At 46.7% G+C, this 16,934-nt stretch overlaps 2 protein-coding genes across 2 annotated transcripts; one reads left to right on the top strand and one right to left on the bottom strand.

Annotated features, from left to right (window-relative positions):
• The first annotated feature begins 1,602 nt into the window (after positions 1-1,602).
• LOC129382952 (uncharacterized) lies at positions 1,603-3,721 on the top strand. The gene is made up of 3 exons (XM_055067165.2): positions 1,603-1,807; positions 2,190-2,355; positions 3,234-3,721. The coding sequence occupies exons 1-3, from the start codon at positions 1,663-1,665 to the stop codon at positions 3,643-3,645; spliced, it is 723 nt and encodes a 240-aa protein (XP_054923140.1). The 5' UTR covers positions 1,603-1,662; the 3' UTR covers positions 3,646-3,721.
• Positions 3,720-5,542, bottom strand: LOC126524437 (uncharacterized). Its single transcript, XM_050172755.2, has 3 exons — positions 5,410-5,542; positions 4,847-5,154; positions 3,720-4,208 (listed from the first exon to the last, which is right to left on the bottom strand). Exons 1-3 carry the CDS (start codon positions 5,536-5,538, stop codon positions 3,806-3,808), a joined length of 840 nt encoding a protein of 279 aa, XP_050028712.1. The 5' UTR covers positions 5,539-5,542; the 3' UTR covers positions 3,720-3,805.
• Between the last annotated feature and the right edge of the window lie 11,392 nt (positions 5,543-16,934).

The raw sequence follows: 16,934 nt of genomic DNA, 5'->3' as shown, positions 1-16,934 counted from the left end.
CAGATAAATCCGAGCTGTTAGTACTCGGGGCACGCACCCGGGGCCGGCCCCCAAGACACGACGCACCGGACCCGCAAGTCCTTCTCCAGGGAGTCCCGATACCGATGGTCGATTCACTTCGAGTCCTCGGAGTCCATATACACAAGGACGGGTCCGGCTCCGCCACACTCCCCAGGCTACACAACACCGTGGCACAGCTTACTCATCTGATACGACGCGTGGCCAATCGCCGCAATGGCCTCAAAGAGCACGAAACTTTGCAAATGGTACAAGCCCTCCTTTACAGCCGCATTACATACGGAACTCCTTACCTCAACCTGAAGACAGCCGAGAAACAAAAGCTAAACGGTCTAATACGAAAGGCCACGAAGCTCGCCCTAGGACTACCGACAACCGCCTCCACTGACCGATTGCTTCGCATGGGAGTTCACAACTCCTGGGAAGAACTCGCGGAAGCGCACCTCATCAACCAGATCGAGAGACTCAAGCTCACAACCACAGGCCGAGCAGTCCTCCGACGCACAGGATATGTAACCAACATAGAACACGATGGCGAACGTAAAGAAAAGATCACATCGAAGCTGCGAGAATGTTTACAAGTTCTTCAGATCCCTCGGAACAAGCATCCAGAACACCATCGAGGCAGACGGCTCGCCAGGGTAAACGCCATCAGACACAAGCACCGTAACGACCCGCAGGCTCGCTACGTGGACGCAGCCAAGTATCCTGGCCGAAACGCCTTCGCCATCAGCGTCACAGACTACAGGGGGACGACACTGGCGTTGGCGACAATTCTCGCCAAACGCGCGGACACAGCTGAGGAAGCCGCTATAGCACTCGCCACCCATACAAGCGAGGATGCCATAGTGGTCTTCACCGACTCTCAAACAGCGGCACACAACTACATGAAAGGCAGGACCTCCACCAAAGCGATCAACTTACTGAAACGTGGCGATACTCCCCCCCCCCCCCCCCCCCCCCTACACCTGCATCATGTGGGTTCCGGGACACGAGGTACTCAAGGCGAATGAAGCGGCACACACCGCGGCCCGCGCAAGCATCAACCGGGCTTCCGCGCACGGCAATCTACCCAGGTCCCACCCACACAAATCAGGGAGGAAACGGAAACAATACCGTTAACTTACCAAGCACTACTACAACACTATCGGCTTGGACGCAGGGTGTACCCTCCACCACATCCCAAACTAACAAGAAACGAAGGCACCGACTACAGGCGACTCCAGAGCAATACCTTTACCCACGGAATCTTGCTGCATCATTTCCACCCGACGCTATACAGCTACACCTGTCCCCACTGCAACGTGCCTGACACCCTGGCGCCGCTCCTCCTGCAATGCAAGAACAGCCGCGCAAGCATCACAGCGACAAAACTAATAGCAGCAGACGCAGATCCAAACCTCCTCGCTGAAACGTGGGAGGCTGCGATCTCCAAGCCGGGCCTGGTCGACCAGTGCGAACTAGTCGCCCGGGCCCGGAGGGCGATCCAAGCCAGAGGGCTCCTGGAATAAGGGACCCTCCCACGTCGACTGACAAATCACTACTTCAAATAAAAGTTTCATTCTCTCTCTCTCTCTCTCCGCAGAACTCGCGCTTGCGTCAAACAAAACAAGTGCTATCGTGATTTCGTTCGCGCATCTCGACATGGACAAGGCAACCTTCAGCGAGGCCCTCATAACTGAAGTTGAGAAGCGTGGCGTCCTGTGGGACGTACGCGACAGGAACTACAAGAATAATATGAAACGTGACCAGGCTTGGCGAGCAATAGCAGATGCCCTCAGCGTAGACGGTATGTACCAAATCTGTGCACACGTGGTGTGGGTGCCCTGCTTGTTCTATGTACATTCGCCTCGACAAGCGTGTGAACTTGGCATGTTTACCCGCCGTTTTCGTACTTATCTCGCAGGCAGAGAGCGTGCCGCCGCGCTTTCTTTATTTGCGAGAGAAAAAATTTGATCAAAGCTGTGTTGTTTCTTGACATCTGATTGGCATGAATATGCCTGTAAGAAAATACTAGCAGAAGGAAACTAGCGTGGACTGATGCAGGCTTCTCGATTTTGTTTTTTCTTTCCTGCAGAAAATAAATTTATGCAGCACATTTCATTAGCTGCATCACCTTCCTGCGAGCGCATATATGTTGCTCACACTGACACTTTGTTACTGCTTTACAGTGACGCAAGTAATGAAGCGGTGGAAATCCCTACGCGACACTTTCATGAAAATACGCAAAGAAGTGACAACAACGATAAGTGGCGCCGGCGCGGACAGTGTTGTCAGTGTGCGGTGGCCCCATTACAACCAACTGCTGTTTCTCCTTGACACAATGGAATATCCTGAGTGAGTATTTCTTCCGAATTTCTAGGGCATCTATTTTATGATAACTTATTGTTCCACAGTAGGATCTGCTAAACAAAAATAAATTTCTAGATATTTACCTTCCCTTCAACCTCAGCATTTAACACATTGTTTTCATCTGTTTTCACCCGGGAAGACCATTTTGACGTTCCATATGTACCCGATCTTGACTTCCCATATATGGAACCGATCGAAATACCTGCCGAGGGCATAACACTTCTAATTAATAAGCTTAAATTATCCACTTCAGCCGGCATTGACAATATGAACTTTAAAATTCTTAAAAACACTGTCTCCATTCCTGCTAACATTTTATACCGCCTTTTCAGGCAATCTTTGGTTGTAGTTTTTCTTTTTACTGTCGTCATTGTGATTGGTACACTCTATAGTTATTGTGTGCAGTTTTGCCATATGTATAATGCCAGCCAATATATTTTTTTCGTGTTGTCCTCGTTCCTGCCCAACCTTATATTGCCGTCATACCACTTTATTATTACCACATTTATTTGATCTAAATTGCAAATTTGAGCCGTATGTACTCCGTCGACTTACTTTGCACTTTTATTAACCCCTTACTATCAAGGGGCCTATAAGGTATTTTAAATAAATAAATCGGGCACATTACTCAAAGGCATATATGCATAAGGTATACTTTTCAAATCTACTGTGTACAGTTAAATTAATCCTGCTTATAATAGTGTCGAAGTGTTGGAAATAGCTTGCGGTTCATTTATCTGCATGTTTAATTTTATTCATAATCAGCTTATGACAAGTTGCAAAATGTCCAGGCCACAAGTCATGGTAGCTTTACACAAATGTTGAAATATAGTGTGAATTTGCAATGTGTATTATCCATGCAGGACAAGCGGGAACCTCATGGATATTCAAGACATCGACTCATTCGACGAAACAAGCACCGCATATCTTCAGACTGAAAGAACTAGCATCATAGACATTGAAGCCAATCTGGTTGCTAGCAACTTTCCTACCACCCCTAGGCAGGAAGATGGGAGTGGATGCTCCAGCCCCACATCAGCGCCATCACCAGCCAGCAGCGCATCACCTGGTCCACAGAAAAGGAAACGGGGCCATGATAAGGTCTTTGAAAAAGAAATAGGAATCCTGGGAGAATTGGCTTCCAAACGAGCCGACGCTTCTGAACTATTCGGGCTTTTTATAGGGGACAAGCACAGACGAGTCCCCCAACATCTGCGAGGACAATTTGAGTTGGAACTACTGCAAGTTGCCGCTCGTTATGTGGACAATCAGTAAAGCTGTCAGTGAAGAACGGGAAGTTGTCAGTCTCTTTTGAAAAAGGAAGTTCGGCAAACAGTGAAAAATAAATTAGTTAAAGACACATTTATTGCAATACAATTTTTCTTCTGACACCTCACATCTTTTTCCAGAAGACTAGTTCCACAATATTGAGGCACTATTCTTGCACTTCTTCATCAGCGGGTTCATCAATTTCCAGCAATTTCCACTGCCAGGGAACTTTTCCTTTATTCGCGAAGTACGCTGCATACTGCTTGCGCACCTGCAATGCCGAGCGAGCACACTTGCGTGCATGCGTTGGCTGCAGGCCAAATGCTGCCGAATCTGTGTAGGTTGTTGCTCTCCACGAACCGTCAATCATATTACCATATACATCTTCATGGTCGGCAAATCCAACTGGGCTATATGAAGAGCGTCCATTGGACTCCATGCACAAAAAATTGTGCAACATGCACGTTGCCTTCACAGCCCGTTTGGCCTTTTCAGGACTGAGGCTGATGGGGCCACGAAAGATTCTGAACCGTGCCCGCAGAATGCCAAAGGCGTTCTCTACACATCTCCTGCAAAAATAAAGGAAAATGCGTTCACAGCAAGGCGATTCGTACAAACGACAAAATTCTGCTTTCATGTGCAAATAATTTCAGTTTGGCTAAGTATACAACAAAGAAAATAAATTTGAAGTTGCACAGCAGGAAAAAAAACGAGCTCAGAATCAGAGTAGAAGTTTGTGGTGGCAATAACAAAGCAGGAAACGGTGTCTTTAACCGTTAATTAGAAACAAAGAAAAATAGCAGGTAATTCGTTGTACCAAGTATTGAGGGGTGTAGCATAATGTCGAAACCACAACTTTTTTCTGTCTCAGCTTTTGCAGTAATACTTCGCTTCTCAAGCTGCCGCTTAGCTATTCTGTGTTCTCATGCTGAACAAAAGGGGAAACTCACAAGAAGAGAGCAGACAACACAAACATTCCATCTGTGTGATCTAATTTCCTGTAGAAGTTTTTTACCAACTGCTCCCCTTTTATTTAGTGTGGATGAATACATAACTAGGCCATTTATCTAATTTACTAAAGTTTTAATTTTGTTACACTCATACCAAGGAACTTGCTTTGCATGAGAGCATAATTACGGTGTTAAAATAAACACTAGTTGAAAATGATGTACTTTTCCTTTCAAGAGGACATGGAAAATACACACACCGTGCACGGCTCAGACGGTAATTGAATATTCGCTCAGCAGGGTCTTCCCTATATCCAGGGAATGGTCTCATAAAATCTTCTCGCAGCTGAAAAGCCTCGTCCCCTATAAAGGCAAACGGGAGTGTTTTGTGGGAGCCAGGCAGCTGTGAATGTGAAGGCAGCTGCAGCAGACCAGCATGCAGTTGTCGGCCAATCGGAGAGCATTTGAAGACGCCTCCATCAATTATGCGGCCAGGAGCCCCAACGTCAATGAGACGAAACAGATATCCGCTGTCTGCTACAGCCATAAGCACGATTGAAAATGTGCCCTGTAACAAATAAGCACAAAAAGACACTTTTGAGCAATAGACATGGCCACAGGAAAAAGTAAAAAAAGAAATTGGATAGGAGGCAGCATTGAGACGCAGAAAATTTCAAGGCCTAAAAACAGTTCATGTTCAAGTAAGTGAATCTGTCAGTGGTTGAGCACGTGCAATCACACACCTATATGTACAAGGTTCAACACCCCAATTATCGCATCTAAATAAAAACATTCGAATATTCATTACTTATGTGTCATTTACCTTATAATTGTAGTATAGGCTGCCAGAGTTTGCTGGTGCCACAATCTGAACATGCTTGCCATCCACTGATCCGAGGCAGTTCGGAAACTGCCACCGCTTCCAGAAGCCATCAGCAATGTTCCGCCACATTTGCTCATTTGGAGGCTGCAAGGATACAAGCCACAGCAGTGATGCCCATTACATGAAATAGTTAATACACAGTTTTGACAAAAGTTGTGCCTCAGGTAAAAGACACCACTGGCTTTAAATAAGTCTAGATAACATCACAGAATCTTAGAAAAAATAGCCCGGGTCTTGCAAGAGGTGGACTCTCATTCCACAAAAGCATGTATTCATTCTAAATGACGCACCTTCATATACTGAGGGGCGAGATCATCCCACAGAACTTCCAGAGTCACGTGGATCACTTCTCGTGCCGTCTCCAGCCCGACACGGAAGTCCTTGGCGATGTCAACAATGGCATTACCTGAACATAGATACCTGACGCGTGCCAAGCATTGTATGTAGAAAGTATAAACAAACGTCCATTCTTCCACAGGTGTCTTTTCAGAACAAGAATAACACCCAAAACCATGCAGCACATGTTTTATAGGTAATGTAAGCATTATTTTAAATGCACTTCTTGAGCCGTACTTTTAATCAGGTTCAGTATCAGCAGGAGGGTGTTAATTCATTTTTAAAAACGAAAGACCATCAATTGATATTGCACCACCAAGGTGTTGCGCATATCTGTTATATCTGCATATTACATACATCTGCATTTGGCTGGATAACTTGCCTGTGAGAAATGTGTGAGTGTCAAATAACCAAGCACACATACAAAGTGAACACAGTTAGTTACCTTAATGTCATAGCCAGACGCTCGCCAGATGAGATGGGCTCCTGAACGACGTGCATCGTTGTGAGCCTTTCCCGCACACGGCCATGAATTACATCAAAGAGTTCGGGGGTCATTCGACAATATTTGAAGAAGAGCTCCGGATCCTGTTCTCTCATAACCTGAAACTGCATATAACAAAGACATAGGCTTCAGGGCCTCATTTCTTATCGCTAATGCTGGCAAGACAATTTGAAATATTACCAGTGTATGTAACTCGCTCTCTTGCTTTCTTCTCAACCATGCAGGCCGCACCCACATAGACCTCCTGACCCGCATTTGTTCTTGCTTCAGTATCAGCATCCCCCTTATTAGCAGCAATCGTCTGTTTTGCTCGGTAGTAAGCGGCCAACACTCCATTTTCCAGGCGAAGTTGTAAACAAGCAGCGGCCTCTCAGCATGCGGAAGGTACATAGTCGCAGTTTCGCACACAACCTTGCTGCTTGAAATTAAGCTTCGTAAATACACTTCGGAAAAAGATGTCGCTGTCTAATTACACGAGGACTGTTTTTATCGTAATGTTCTGCAAGTTTAAGGGCATATAATATATGCAGTAAAAAAGACAATTCATGTTGTTGGGAGCTAGGTTGTCTGGCAACCCGGAAAACGCGGCGCGAAAGCGCCGCTCCTTCTTTTCGTACGGGTGCTCGCGCGTCGGCGGCAACGCGGTCGTTTGCCGCGCATCACGTTTTTCGCTCGCGAAAAACGCGCCATGCGGTTCCGGCTTAACACGTAACTCAGCAACAAAAACAAATGAATAATAAGTTACAAGATTTGGATCTAGAACAAGTAGAAAGGAAAGAAGTGCAATTCACCTGCAGTGAGAACAAAATGACTTATTTATCGTGATTATTAGTGACTCAACTCTAGATAATATCTCTTGAATTCTGCAGAAGGATAATTTGATTCGACTTCCTGTACGGCGGTCTTGCAGGGAATATATAACTGATGATGCAAACAAATGTGTACGGCAATGACAACACACTGCTAAGAGATCTGTACATATCCAAAGAGTAGCAGTTGTACCAATTTTCGTAAGGACGAATACAGGTTGTTACTTAAAACTGTCACACACTGAAACATCCTCCGATTCTCTTCATTTCTTGTTACCTCTCTCCGTGACTGGCTGATACTCGTGACAAAGGATTCCCCGTTTAGTGCAAATCCATGACGAGGGCAAAAAAAAAAAACATAAAGGAGGAGACCGGAGCAATACAGCTCCAGGCTTAATATGCCCCTGCATTTCACAAGTGTCACTCCCTGTCTAGAAAGGCGTTGTTGAAATTGTACACTATTGTGGTCCTCGTTACTTTCGCTTTTTTTTTGCATATTGCGCGTGAAGTGGGTTAGCCTTTTACGCTCCTCTCGAAGCCTTTCATACCCTGCAGATTTCTTTCCCTCATTTCTGTGATGTTTCTTACTTCAGCAGATCATGTTTCAACGGGCGTCAATAGCAACATAAGTGGCCACTTTCTTTCACGTGGAGCTTTCATTGCCCCGTTGCTTCGACTTGCCAGCTGCTGCTGCGGCTAGCAGCTGCTATCGTGGCGATTAAATCTTGCCTTATTTCAGGGCCTTCATACTGAAAGCAATATCGTCGTCCTGCCGACGTCGTCTTACTATTCTCGTACCTGCTGGCGCCTGGAACTATTGGTCTCTGGACGGGCATTGTGCAAATTACGATTTGATATAAAGCAGATCGAGGTGGCCCCCGTTGGCAGTTGATGTACGGAAGCGCGCGTGAACGCAAACAACAACACTCGACCTTGGCATTGCGTCGTCATCTTTTCAAAGCCTTCGTGCCATTGCTATCATTCGTAAGTTGTCATGTCATTGTCATCTCCCCTCGCTCTTTACTATGTCACTGTCACTGCACTACCATATCGCCATCATCAGGCTGCTATCTTGAGCCGTTGTCGTCACACTGTCACTATAATTCTATCATCGCAGTGCTGTCGTCGTCATTCCGTCGTCGTCACACAGTATTTGCCATCATGGTCGTCCCATCGTCGTGACCTTGTCGTAGTGAATGCACTGTCGTCATCACATTGTCGACTTCCTGTTGTCCTGAAGTAATCGCCGTCATTCTCGCTCCGTCATTCCCTTCACCATAGCTTTGTCGCCATGCCGTCGTCGCCATGCCATCGGCATCATTGCATTTTCGACATTATGCTTCCATGCCGTCATCGTCATGCCATCGTCGTCAGCGCATCGTCGTCATCCCGTACTCGTGCCGTAGTCGTCACTTTGTTGCCGTCATTATATCGTCGTCATGTGACTGCGGTCAAGCCATGGTTATCATTCAAATAACGCTGTTGCACTTTCGTCGTGCGTTCATCCTAATGCTATCATGTTTCTTCAATTTCTCTGAATCGTTCATCGTGATGCGTGACATGGGCACGATCGAGCTCTTACGTTCATGTCCAGGGAGGCGGTGCCCAGTGAAAATGTGTCTAATTGGGTCGCGCATCGTCTGCTTAGAAATGCCACCAGAGAAAAAGAAATCGAAATAAATTATGGGGTTTTACGTGCCAAAACCGCAATCTAGTTATGAGGCAGCCTTTAGTTTGCGACTGCGGCATAATTTAGACCACCTTGAGCTCTTTGCTGTACTTCACGAGTAAGGTACAGCGTTCTTCACAAACACCAGTGAAAGCTTCGCCTGAACTGACTGTCACAGAGAGTGAAATCAGCAGATTTCTCCTATTTCGGCACAGTTTTTCATAGCCAGAATCGAGCTTCATATCATTAACTTGCCTATGCTCTCAGGAAATTGTTGGTGGCGTCATTAGTCCATTCATCTAACACAGAAAGAAAGCCGAGTACCTACGCGAATTGCTACTGTTGTCATTTTTTCGGTGTATAATCAGCAGGACCACGTGCCGTATCCATAAACTCGCACAGCCAATGGGGTGATTAAACCTTGTTGTCAAGGCTAGAGTATGTCGTCTCTGTGTGTTTCGCGCAGTGTCAGGAAGCAAAATGCGAGACACATCAGCATCGCGTAGCCGCTCATTTATTGCATGTCATCTTAGGCTATGCATGAATTATTGTCCTGGGTACTTCGCGAACATTCCATCAGCCATCCCTATACTAATTAATGCACCCTGCAAATCAAGGTGCTTGGAGTGTCTAGCCGCCCGCCTAGCCCTATGCCGGAGTTTCATGTTCTGTGTCGCGTTACCAATATCGCCGCCACAATTACCAGCGCTCGTGTTCTTTTTTTTCCCTTTTTTTTCTGCCCTGGCCATCACTAGCAGTTCCTTTAGAGTACAATCTGTGCATAGACATTTATTCAGTTTGCGTAATAAATAGTTGTTTGCTCACATCACTTCTTTCCGCTTCTTCATGGTAAGGACTACTCAGACCCCGCAGGTCGCATAGGACTGTCAGTGCCGAAACGTTTATTCTAAGAGGCGTGTAAGCCGCTGGACTTCTCTCTCACGCATGCCACTCAACAAGTTGCGCAATCTGGCAGCGCCTGCAAATGGTTTACGCGTGGCGCATGTGTGAAACGATATTCCAGCAAGATTATCTGCATAGGTATCACGCGGGTTTCGTAGCATGAATGTTCACGTGGAACATATTTACAGATTTATTTTCGTATCCCGACGAGGACCGTACCCAATCACGCAAGTTGGAATTCGTGACGACGTATTGACATTACAGAGTGAAACTTAAAAAAAAAATTGAACGTCGCCTTTTTTTTATTGAAATAATCAACCCATTATAGCAAAACGAAAAAAAAAAGCTTTTCTAGGCACTACGCTTCGTATAGTTGCTAGGTTTTAACCTTCTCTCCTAAATACCACTTTTCTTCAATTTTCAAAACTTTTCTTGAAACAATATTTCGTTTTGCTCGCATTTGACTATAAATAGGAGAGTATGCCATAAGCTAAGCCTATCTTTTAAGCACTGCTAACCGCATGATAAAACCCAGAATATCAGCCTAGAAGCCCGTTGAAAGAGAGAACATCTGGCTTTGGAAGTAACTTGACATCGTCTTCGAGATGTTTTATGATCAGCGTCTGTGCCTTAAGTTCAGGTACAAGTGGTAGTGCATGTGTGTGCCGCATCATCTTTTCCTTGAGTTGGAACACAGAACGAGCAAGTATAGCACAAATGAAGAGCACTAACACAGTATGGTTACAAGCATAAGCTGCTCCCACTGCTTACGCTAAACGCCTTCTTTCGCACGCGACTTGGAAAGCGAAGTACGCAATAAAATCGTAGCGAAACACCACAGTGCTTTCGCAATGCCCTAGGATAACCTCCTTTGGGAAATTTTTTTTTTCCTTGTTTGATATATATAGCTACACGACTAAGGGTGTAAATTAAGACATACACAGATGAAGTACACGGATCCTACCTACTTCGTCTTTGTGTGTTTATTTGCACCCGTTCGTCAGCTGCTACTTTGGTGAAGATGAACTTGTGTTAACTGGAGAATGCGAGGTGAGAAATCTTTAACGCAGCTAATTGCATTGATGAGAATTCTCTGCTGGCCAGAAAGCGACTTCGTGAGATACTCAATAGCAGTGACCATAAGTCCGGCACAAAAAGCATTTCACGCTCATATTTGACACGTGTACCTAAATTTATCGGGCGACCTCGTTTAGCCGCCTAACAAAGGTTATAACGCAGCGCAGGACGCGCCTGCATGTAAAAGAAGTTTCTGGAATGTTATCGATAGTTCCGTCCACTGCCTTTCACCGCAACTTATGTAATCTGATTGCATTTGTGCGCGACGCGAATAGTGTAGAACTTTGTGCAAGACACGCGGGTCACATCGGTTAATCTGGAACATTCAACGACTGATCTATAAAAGCCGACGCGCTGAGTCCGCTGATCAGATTTTCGACGATCGCCGACCGTGTTCGCCGCTATCGTTGTGCTATAAGTGTAGCCTCCTTTGTGGGCACAGGTTCGCCCAATAAAAGTTAGTTTTGTGTTTCACAGTATTGCTACTGTGTTCTTTGACGTCACGACCACGTGACAATATAAACTCGCAAAAGCAGGCGCACACGCTGGCGCCCCACATCCAAGCACGTCGCCGACGTCGTAGTATGGCGTCCAGCTTTACCAGAACTGTACCGAAAATCGCAGTAGAGTGGTTATTTTCAGTCGAAGCAGGACTGAAGTGCTATTTTTCGCCGTTCTGGAATTGAACCATAACCAGCCGTTATTCGGCTAACCCTCCCGAACCGGTCGGCCAAATGGTTCAGAAGGCCCCATGAAGCATCTGCTAGGTAACGTGAGAGAAATAACGTTCGAACAAGGTTCAAAGCCTCGCGTATTCTATCGGTAAACAACTATCACGATTCAAGGAAGACTCAAATAATTTAGAGCAACCTCAGCTCATCATTTATACACGTAAAACTACAAAATTTACTTAACCTCAATTATAATATTCCTCCAGTTCACTACATCTAAAAAAATGCAGACAGCAAGTGGGGCTATGCTAGTCAAGGTGCAACCAAATCAAGAAGGCCAGCTAAGCTTCAAGTAAAAAAAACTCCCTCACCAGAACAGGAATTGGCCTACCTGGTGCAGTATTCGGCCACAACCTTCCGGATAATATCTAGAATTAGCCAATGGCCCTCAGTCCCCAGCAGCTGCGGAGAATCTGACCAAGGCGGCGGTCAGACCTGTAAAGGAGCAGAGGGTGCTAAGAATCTGTGGGTCCGGACAGGCTGCCAATGCAAACTGACCCTGGCAACGTCAACACAAGAACCCTCTCGAGTGAAGCTAGCTGAGCAGGAATCTGAAAAAATATCAGGGATTGTTCGGGATATTATTGCCTCAGTGAGGTTAGAAGAGCTGGTGAGGCTTATACAATACTGACTAGCAGCCACGTCCTCTGCTACAGAGGACACCCAGGTAAGAAGCAGTACTGAGTAGAATTCATAATCCATAAGGACACAGTGGGAGCATTGGTGAATTCTACAGCATTGATGAGAGAGTAGCAGTAGTCGTAATAAAGCTACATAGGAGGTACATAACAAGGTAGTACGAGCTTGCGTTCAAACCTCCAGTCACGATGATGAAGTAGAACAGTTTTATGGAGATGCCGAATTAGCGATGAGCAAAGTGCAAACTCAGCATAGTGTAGTCATGGGCTGTAGTCATATTGCAGGGTAGCTCCCGTCAGATTGCACTGCTGCGAAAGTTGTTGCCATATTCAAAAACGGCGAAAGATATTCACCAGAAAACCACGAGGAAATCTCACTAACATGTATTTATTGTAAAATGCGAGAGGTGTAGTGAAGAGGAATGCCCGGCGCCGCAGCCACATCGCCAGTCGCCCGGGAGGCGCGAGCTCGAGATTGCCTGAGCTGCTCTGGTTGAGACACGCTGCCTGCTGCTCTCTTGTGCTGTATTCATATTAGATTCTGGTGGAGGCGCTGCGGTTTTCCCCCAACCTGGAATTATGCACCCGAACTCTGCCATCCGCCATGCCTGACGACCTCAGCCCGACATCCCCACCGGTTACTCCAGCCATCGTATGTGCCGGTGCCCAGCGTCAGTGGGATCCTGATATCTTCAGCGGCACCGATGAGAAAGACATTGAAGATTGGCCGGAATTGTATGAACGCGCCAGCAACACCAACAAATGGGACGATCCTCTGAAGCTCGGCAACGCGATTTTCTATTTATCGGCCATCGCCAAGCTGTGTTTAAAACACAACTAAGCCTATCTCCGCACGTGGGCTAGCTTCATAATCGGCATCACAGAAGTTTTCAGCCGCCCTGACGTGCGCAAACTTCCTGCTGAACAACGCCTACGAAGCCTATCCCAGCAAACTGGTGAAACTATCACCAGCTACATAGAGGACATCGTCGACCTCTGCCGGCGTGTCAACTCGACGACGGCGGAGGCGGACAAGATACGTCACGTCATAAATGGCATTTCCGACGATGATTTTCATATGCTCCTCTCCAAAAACCCAGACACTGTCTCTCAGTTCTTTCAGCTTTGCCAGAGTTTCAACGAGCTCTGCAGACAGAGTCTTCTCACGCGGCGACCCCCCGCGTCCGACGAAACCCTCGCGAGCATGACAGCGGCCCCTGAGATGGACTCCCTGCTTGGCCAGACAAAAGAGTTCGTCCGTGCTGAGGTCGCTCGTGAGCTTTCGCTGCTGTCCTCAGCCACGCCACCACTTTCGCCTTTGCCGGCCAACCTTCGCCAGGTCATCCACGAGCATATGTGCGCAGCTCTCCCTTCTGCCCGCGAGACTCCGCCCCGCCTGTACCGAGCCCCGTTGCTTTTCCCAAGGTAACTGCACCTCTCAGCTATGCCGAGGCTCTCGCGCGGCCACCACCTCCGACCTTTGCGCCATCCCCATCGGTCGTGCCACTGCGTCCAGCTCCTCACTTCGTTCAGCCACGGTACAGCAGTGGACAATGGCGCACTCCTGACAACCGGCCAATATGTTTTGCCTGTGGTGTCCCTGGCCACGTTTCACGATTTTGTCGTCGGCGCGCAAGCTCCTACCGCCGTAGCTTCGACGCCGCACCGTACGTTTCCCCATACCCATCATCCTCCTCGTCTCAGAACCCCGGCCACATGTCTTCTTACTCGGACCACCGCCCTCTTGTTGACCGCCGTTCGCCATCGCCTCGACGCCGCTCGCTTTCGCCGATCCGCCGTCGTCCTTCTTCGCCGGAACGGGAACACTAATCGTCGCAGTTCCAGAGGCAACAACTGCGTCACCCACGAACAGACCAAGGCCTCTCCCTTCTCCGACTAATCATATTGACGTACATGCGGACGGCGTCGCTGCACTCGCCCTCATTGACACTGGTGCCGCAGTTTCAGTTATTAGTGCCAAACGTTGCCGTTCGCTCAGAAAAGTCACGACGCCACTGTCCAACGCGTCACTTTGCACTGCCAGCGCTGACCGCATCACGCCTGCAGCTGCGTGTACTGCTCGCGTTGTGATCAACGGGCTCCTCCACATCGGCGAATTTTTGGTGCTCTGTTCTATTTCCCACGATCTTATTTTGGGCTGGGAATTACTTTCCGCTAATAAGGCCGTCGTCGACTGTTCTCGTGCTGAAGTGGAATTTCAAACGCTGTGTAATGCCCCATTCTTTGACGCTCGTGAACCTGAATATAAAGTATTTGTTGCCGAAGACGTTACAATTCCACCGCACTTGTCTGCCCTTGCCACAGTGTCATGCAATATTGTTGCTGATGCCAGCGCACTTTTTACGCCATCTGCAATTTTCACTCGTCGCAATTGTTACCCGCTGCCTTTCGCTCTTTTGGACGTTCATGCCGGCCTCAGCAGATTGCTCGTCGCCGACCGATTATCCTGTCCTTTCACTTTGCTTCGTAGGGAGTGCGTTGGCCGTGCCCAGTGTGTCGACCCTGCTGCCGTCATTGACATGCGAACTGGTCCCATCGCCACTCATGAGGTCGCCTGGCGCAGGAGCCGACTTCGCCCGATGTTTTACATAGCTCCATCGCCGACATGTTGACTATTTCTCAACGCGCCCAGCTTCTACGCCTTCTCGACAAGTTCCGTTCGTCTTTTGGCTGCCAGCATGTTCCCTTGGGCCGCACGTCAACTGTTTGTCATCGCATCGACACGGGTACCAGTGCGCCACTGCGAAAAATACCATATCGCATATCCGCGACAGAGAGCCGTGTTATCGACGACCAAGTAGCTGACATGCTCAAGCGCGACGTCATTCAGCCTTCGGACAGCCCCTGGGCATCTGCCGTGGTTTTTGCTAAGAAAAAGGACGGATGGATACGATTCAGTGTCGATTACCGTCGTCTTAACAAAATAACACGTAAAAATGTTTACCCTCTTCCGAGAATTAACGACGCCCTTGACTGTCTCCAAGGCGCGGAGTTCTTCTCTTCTATCGACTTACGGAGCGGCTATTGGCAAATCCCCACGGCACCCCAAGACCAACCTAAAACGGCCTTTGTCACGCCAGATGGCCTATATGAATTTAGTGTCATGCCTTTCAGGCTTTGCAACGCCCCCGCAACATTTGAGCGCTGGTAATTCCGAGATCTGCCGGCCGGTGGGTGCAAACCACGCGAACGTTAAAACGTGACATTTACGGCAGACCAAAGTGAAACTGCATGCTGATCGATCGAGCTAGCTTCGGGATTAACCTAATCTGTGACAGATTTCTTTCTCTGCGCAGCACGGTCGCACTCAGAAATTTTTAGGGCACTGGGCCATCAGTCCTATATGGGGGAAAACAGCTACATCACATACTCCAGCTGTTGAAACTCTATCAATATAAATGCTAGTGAAGTCTTTTGATTGTTCTCATAAACGAGCTGTTTTGCAATGCTGTGCCAGCAGAGGTTGTGAATAAGCACTATGAGTTGCTGATTTTACAGAAAACTGTAAAAGTAATTTTTTTAAAATTTTGGAGCTAACAATTTCCACTGCATTATTATTCAATAACATGTACATCAATATATTTGCATACCTGCACTGCATATACCACACTGTTTAAAAGAGCTAGCTGGTATTACAAGCTGTGCTGCCATTACTTTGAAATAAAATGATTTTATATTAAGGGTCCCGTCAATGTGCTTCATAACTTGTTTTTACTAAATTGAATCTTATGAAAGCAGAGGAGTCCGCACATATTCTTTAATTCTATGGATTGTGTAGAGTGCGCTTGATGCATCGAATTACTTTTTACGTCATTGCAACAATGCCTATGAAATCAACGGAAAGAAGTCGGGTACATAAACAAACCATTAAATATTGCAGAAATGTCCGTAAAGCAAAACATGCTGCATAGATAAAAAAACATTGAGCATATCTGCATTCAAATTATATTACTTTCAGCTTGCTAACTTGCATGCTGTCATTAAGGCAGTGTATTGGTTAATGTAAGTTTAGACTGTGAAAGAACGCATAACTTGCTGAAATAAGTTAAACAGAACCGTCACCTTCTACAGCAGCATATGCGCTGACTTTACGAATTACAAGTCAATTAAGTTCACGAAGTTCATGTATGTCAAAGAAAGGAGGCTGGGCCACTTCAGAAGATTGAGCAGAGGATTGCCGGACCTCGGAAATCCTGTATTACGTCTGCAGCGTAGCTACATGGGCTAATCTTCCAGTCAATATAGGCATTGAGGAAGGTCAACACAGCTGATGTTAACAGGACTAACAGTTCGACCATGTTCTGCAGCAGTGGCATATATTTATGTTAGCTCAAGATGTGGTATATGGGCTAGGTGATGGATGTAATGAATGCCTGGTGTATATGAGTGCTGCACGCCATCCATATTTGAGTCCCCTGATAGTTATTTCATTAGACTTTCGTTATGGAGTAATTCATATTTGATTCTAAAATTGTAGTTTTCCTCACTTGTTGCACCTGCAGTTCCTCACTTGTTGCAGTCTGCAGACTTTAGACAAATGATTGTGTGACATTGTTTGGCTCTACAAGATAGTTAATTCATCATATCTCATAGATACACCAGTTTCTTTCTTTGATTTTTCTACATGATGTGTTGCAGTCACGTATTAAACACTGCACCACTGAAAGCTCATTTGGTTGTTGAAAGGTACTCTTCTTTTTCAGCATAGTACTGAAGTACGTAATAATTTGGACGGCTCGCTTGGAAGCGCACCCGAGGTGGTCTTTGCTCAAGAAA

This window comes from Dermacentor andersoni, chromosome 3 (genome assembly GCF_023375885.2).
Source record: "Dermacentor andersoni chromosome 3, qqDerAnde1_hic_scaffold, whole genome shotgun sequence".
Taxonomy (NCBI): domain Eukaryota; kingdom Metazoa; phylum Arthropoda; class Arachnida; order Ixodida; family Ixodidae; genus Dermacentor; species Dermacentor andersoni.
This window is presented reverse-complemented; position numbering and strand designations above follow the sequence as displayed.

Coding starts and splice junctions, on each gene's coding strand:
- LOC129382952 (XM_055067165.2), top strand. CDS start 1,663: ATGGACAAGGCAACCTTCAGCGAGGCCCTCATAACTGAAGTTGAGAAG. Junction 1,808..2,189: donor AGATGCCCTCAGCGTAGACG/GTATGTACCAAA, acceptor ACTGCTTTACAG/TGACGCAAGTAATGAAGCGG. Junction 2,356..3,233: donor GACACAATGGAATATCCTGA/GTGAGTATTTCT, acceptor TTATCCATGCAG/GACAAGCGGGAACCTCATGG.
- LOC126524437 (XM_050172755.2), bottom strand. CDS start 5,538: ATGTGGCGGAACATTGCTGATGGCTTCTGGAAGCGGTGGCAGTTTCCG. Junction 5,155..5,409: donor GCCTATACTACAATTATAAG/GTAAATGACACA, acceptor TATTTGTTACAG/GGCACATTTTCAATCGTGCT. Junction 4,209..4,846: donor TACCGTCTGAGCCGTGCACG/GTGTGTGTATTT, acceptor TTATTTTTGCAG/GAGATGTGTAGAGAACGCCT.